The sequence below is a fragment of the Lactuca virosa genome, chromosome 7 (genome assembly GCF_052849685.1).
Source record: "Lactuca virosa cultivar CGN04683 chromosome 7, Lactuca_virosa_CGN04683_v6, whole genome shotgun sequence".
NCBI classification, from domain to species: domain Eukaryota; kingdom Viridiplantae; phylum Streptophyta; class Magnoliopsida; order Asterales; family Asteraceae; genus Lactuca; species Lactuca virosa.
In genome coordinates this window covers 76,244,637-76,248,768 of record NC_136432.1, presented here as the reverse complement: position 1 = coordinate 76,248,768, position 4,132 = coordinate 76,244,637, and the positions used below count along the sequence as shown (strand labels likewise).

Below are 4,132 nucleotides of genomic sequence, written 5' to 3'. Positions count from 1 at the left end.
TTTGGGTTAGTATTTTAGATTAGTATTTTGGATATATTGCACTATGTTTGGATGTGTCTTTTGGACCGGATGTTTGGATTAGTATAAGCCGTATATATTATTAGCGGCGACATGCCTGACTTTTAGCGGCGACGCTTGTTGCCACCAATGCTCATGTTTCTTGTAGTGTAAGGCTTTTAGGAGCCGGTGACATTCATAAAAAATAACTTTAACACTTTTAGGAGCCGGTGACATTCATAAAAAATAACTTTAACACTAACAAGCTTGAGTTGTCAAATTCAAATTCACAAACTAATCCCTACCATTTTCATCAAATCTATAAACCAAAAAAAAAAAAAAAGACAATTAGTTAAGTTCTGAATTAAAATTTACAAAACACCACTGATACAAGAACATCGTAGTTTAATATCATGAATATGAAGAATCAATAAACGATTTACTATACATTAAAAAAAATAAAGAAGCGAATCAAACATCTGCATGTTCCTGTGTTCATAGGAACATCAAATGAAGTTTTATCACAATCTTTCTTATTTCAAACTTACTATGCATCTTAAAAAATAATCATCTCCTATTCGAAAAATAAACCAACAAATTGAATAGATCACGTGTGTATCTTAAAATAAATAACAAAGCGTTTATACATGTGTATATGAAACTGTAATACCTCAAAATATATAAAATAAAAAAATAAAAAAAAATAATCACCCAATCATGTGTATATGAAACTGTAAGTATATTCATCGATGATTTGCTTGTAGAGACTGAATACGAGCAGCTAAAGAATCATAATCAGGAAGATTTGGATGAACATGACTTGGTTTCTTGACATCATTTCCTTCAAGTGAAGTTTGGGAGCTCACATTCGATGCTTTTGGTGATTCCGATTTTCCTGATTCCACAATCTTCTTAAGAGGATGTTCAGAAATTTTTTTAGTAGGAGATTCATTCGTAGAAGGATGCATACTAGGCCTGGAAATTACAGTTTTACCCTCAGGCTCAATATAACCCTTTGTCCTACGAGACAGCCCTGTGGAAGTCGGTTTTGTAACCAATACAACTTCTTCATCGGAATCAGTAATTCCGCCATCGTTAAAGAACACATCCGGGGGTGTGAATCGCGATCTATTTCTAACTTTTTTGTCACTTTGATCATCTGATTCCGATTCCGAACTTGACATAGAAACACTCGGTTCTTTCTTTTCAATTCCACTTGCTCTTGAATTGAAAGAACTCGGTTTAGACGTCTGGCCAACAAACTTTTTGAATGAAGAAGAGGAGGAATCGTTTACTGGACTACTTTTAACGAATTTTTCACTCTGATCATCTGATTCCGATTCCGATTCTGAACTTGACATAGAAACACTCTGTTTTTTGTTTTTGTATCCGCTTGCTTTTGAATTGAAAGAACTCGGTTTCGACAAAGGAGAGGAATCAGTGATTCCGCCCTTCGTGTGAGGTATGTACTTAAGACCACCACTGTTCCGAAGTCCACCTGTCAATGTCCCAAACTTTAACTCTTTCCCAGTATCCAAATCATCACCTTGGTTTAAAAACTCGCTATTTTTTTCAACAATTTGTGGTTCTATTTCTGTATCCTTGTTCTTCTGCTTGTGTCTGAGTGAAACCCTAGAATCCTTTTCAACCAAATCATTCAACTCAATTCGTGTTTTCCTAGAATTAACTTTTTGTGTTTTTTGTTTAGGGCTCGAAATGTGTGTATTTTGTAGTGGAGGAATAGATTCTTCTCTATCTGGAGATGGGAAAAATGATTTGGCATCTCCTTCATTATACTCAAATCCTGTATCGAATTTAGGGTTTTCATCATCATCGGAATCTGTTTCATCATCTCTAGAAAGGTTTCCTTGATCAACAACAGTTGTTTGACTAACTTTTTGTTGATGAGAAACAACAACATCATGTTCATGACTCGTTTGCTTTCTGATTGTAGATTTTGGTGACATATCATGTTCACTTTGATCTGTTTGTGGATTCTTCTGTATCTTTGAGTTTCTGTTATTGAATGAGTTATTATATGAATCTTTGAATTGATGTTGATTAAGAGCTTCTGAAGCAGTTGAAACTTTTGGACTTCCAATCTTGCCCTTGCTCGAGAGTTCTGCAGCTGCTCTAGCCGCCATGCTGGCACGTTCTGCTGACTCAGCAGCTGCATGTGCTGCTGACGTGGCATCTTTGAATTCCATGTTCCAGTTGTTCTCTCTACCTGATGAAGCATTGTTGGTGTTGGAATGGAACGAATGCCTCTTGTTCATCATCTCAGATGCCATTCCTAATTAAAAAAAAAAGTGAAATAATAGCATTTAATCCATGAACCCAATAACATTATCATGTTATAAAAAACTAACTTATTGTTATAATGAATATGTATACCTGAAGGTTTTGTATCATTTGAGGTAATATTCTGAGAACCTAGTGTGTATCTTCTATTCTGCTGAGTGAAATCATCAGTTACATTCATTTTTTCTACATGACTCTGCACATTTTGGATATTTGAAGTTTGCATCTTTGGAGAATCAACATTCATCATGCTCACATTCTCAAAGTTCACAGATCCATTCTAGAGAAAAGATTCAAGTTTCATCAAAGAGTTGTAAAAGATAATTCAAAAAGCAAAATTTCAACTCACCAATAAGTCATCTTTAGGTTTAGATTCTGCCTCTTCAAATAAAGTTGAATCCCAATCAACATTGTGTTCTTTTGCTACAGCACTTAACACTTTCAGTTTTGTCTGAATATCAGGTGCAACAGCAGATAACTTCTCAACCATCTGAAAAATTGGAAATAATACTATAAGAAAACGAACATTTTGTTCTTTTATTGAGAAATTTGGAACTATTATTTTTTAAAAATAACATACCATGCGGTTTACACCACTATCAGGACGCAACTCAAGAGCTGCAGAAGCAAACTCTTTTCCATATTTTGCTGTAAAGTTTTTTCGAGCATCAACAAGTTCTGGTATGTCTGAACATCTAGGAGCTGCAAATATCACACTTGTGATTGCTTCCTTCAGATCAATAGGGCAAGTTCTATCACAAATTTCACCAAAAGATTGTTTAATTTGCAATTTCTACTACATTTCAAGTGAAAATAACAGGATTTACAAGTTTGTAAGGTAGCTTACTTTTGTGATTCAATGATAGGCAAACGTGCTACAATGAGTTCACAATATATCTCGATCAATTCATAAGCTGCAATCATCTTCTCTTCCCTGATTACATGTTCAACCTAATACAATTCCTAAACATCAGTATTTATATACAAACAAATGAATCGCATATTCAGACATTATATGATAATCACGTCAATCAAAATCGAATCTGGAATACGATTTTGTATGAAACAGAGCTTTTGAATTCCATTCATCGTAAATCAGAATACTTACTCGAATTCTAGCAGTTCGATCCTGTCCTGACTCCAGTAATTGAGCTAACTCCCTCTTCATTTGATTAATCTGTATTAATTTCTTGTTCTTCAACAGCTTAATTCGCGAAGTCGCTAATTTTAACGACGTCTTGCTGCATCAATCAAAGTCAACCCTCAGACAATTACAAACATCGAGAAATATTCATAAACTGAAACTGTAAGCTTACCATTTAGCTATCTTGAATCTCTTGTTAAGCATTGTAAGAAGCAAGCTTTCACTGTTGAATTGATTATAGTTCAACCCTGAGGTTTAATTGTTGCAATTCGTAGGTAGTTGAACGTATCAATGAATGCAAAATTCAATTGAGGGAAAAATTCGGGAATTTTGAAGAATCCTAAATATTGACTTCAATTGGAAGTTGGTGATTTGAAGGATCGAATACAAGTTGACCGAATTTTGGTGAAGCCATTTGCACAGAAAAAAACAAGAAAAGAAAGTCAAAATACTAAAACTTCAACGCCTTTGGCCCAATAACGTGTTAGGTGTGACGCCAATGCACATCCAGAATATTATTAAATATTCCCACCAAAACGGCAAATTTTGACTTAAATGTATAGACGTGTATAAATTCTACTTGAATTGTAAGTTAAATACAAATCAAAATTTTAATTAAAAAATGATAAATTATAGTAAAGAGCAGTATACTTTTTTCACTAATATGTATAGTATTCAAAATTTATTACC

The 4,132-nt window shown here is 34.0% G+C and overlaps 1 protein-coding gene across 1 annotated transcript; it reads right to left on the bottom strand.

Annotated features, from left to right (window-relative positions):
- Nucleotides 1–583: 583 nt before the first annotated feature.
- On the bottom strand, nt 584–3,840 carry LOC145126075 (uncharacterized). The gene is made up of 7 exons (XM_079061484.1): nt 3,615–3,840; nt 3,407–3,539; nt 3,146–3,249; nt 2,879–3,050; nt 2,648–2,788; nt 2,392–2,578; nt 584–2,290 (listed from the first exon to the last, which is right to left on the bottom strand). Exons 1-7 carry the CDS (start codon nt 3,644–3,646, stop codon nt 741–743), a joined length of 2,319 nt encoding a protein of 772 aa, XP_078917610.1. The 5' UTR covers nt 3,647–3,840; the 3' UTR covers nt 584–740.
- Between the last annotated feature and the right edge of the window lie 292 nt (nt 3,841–4,132).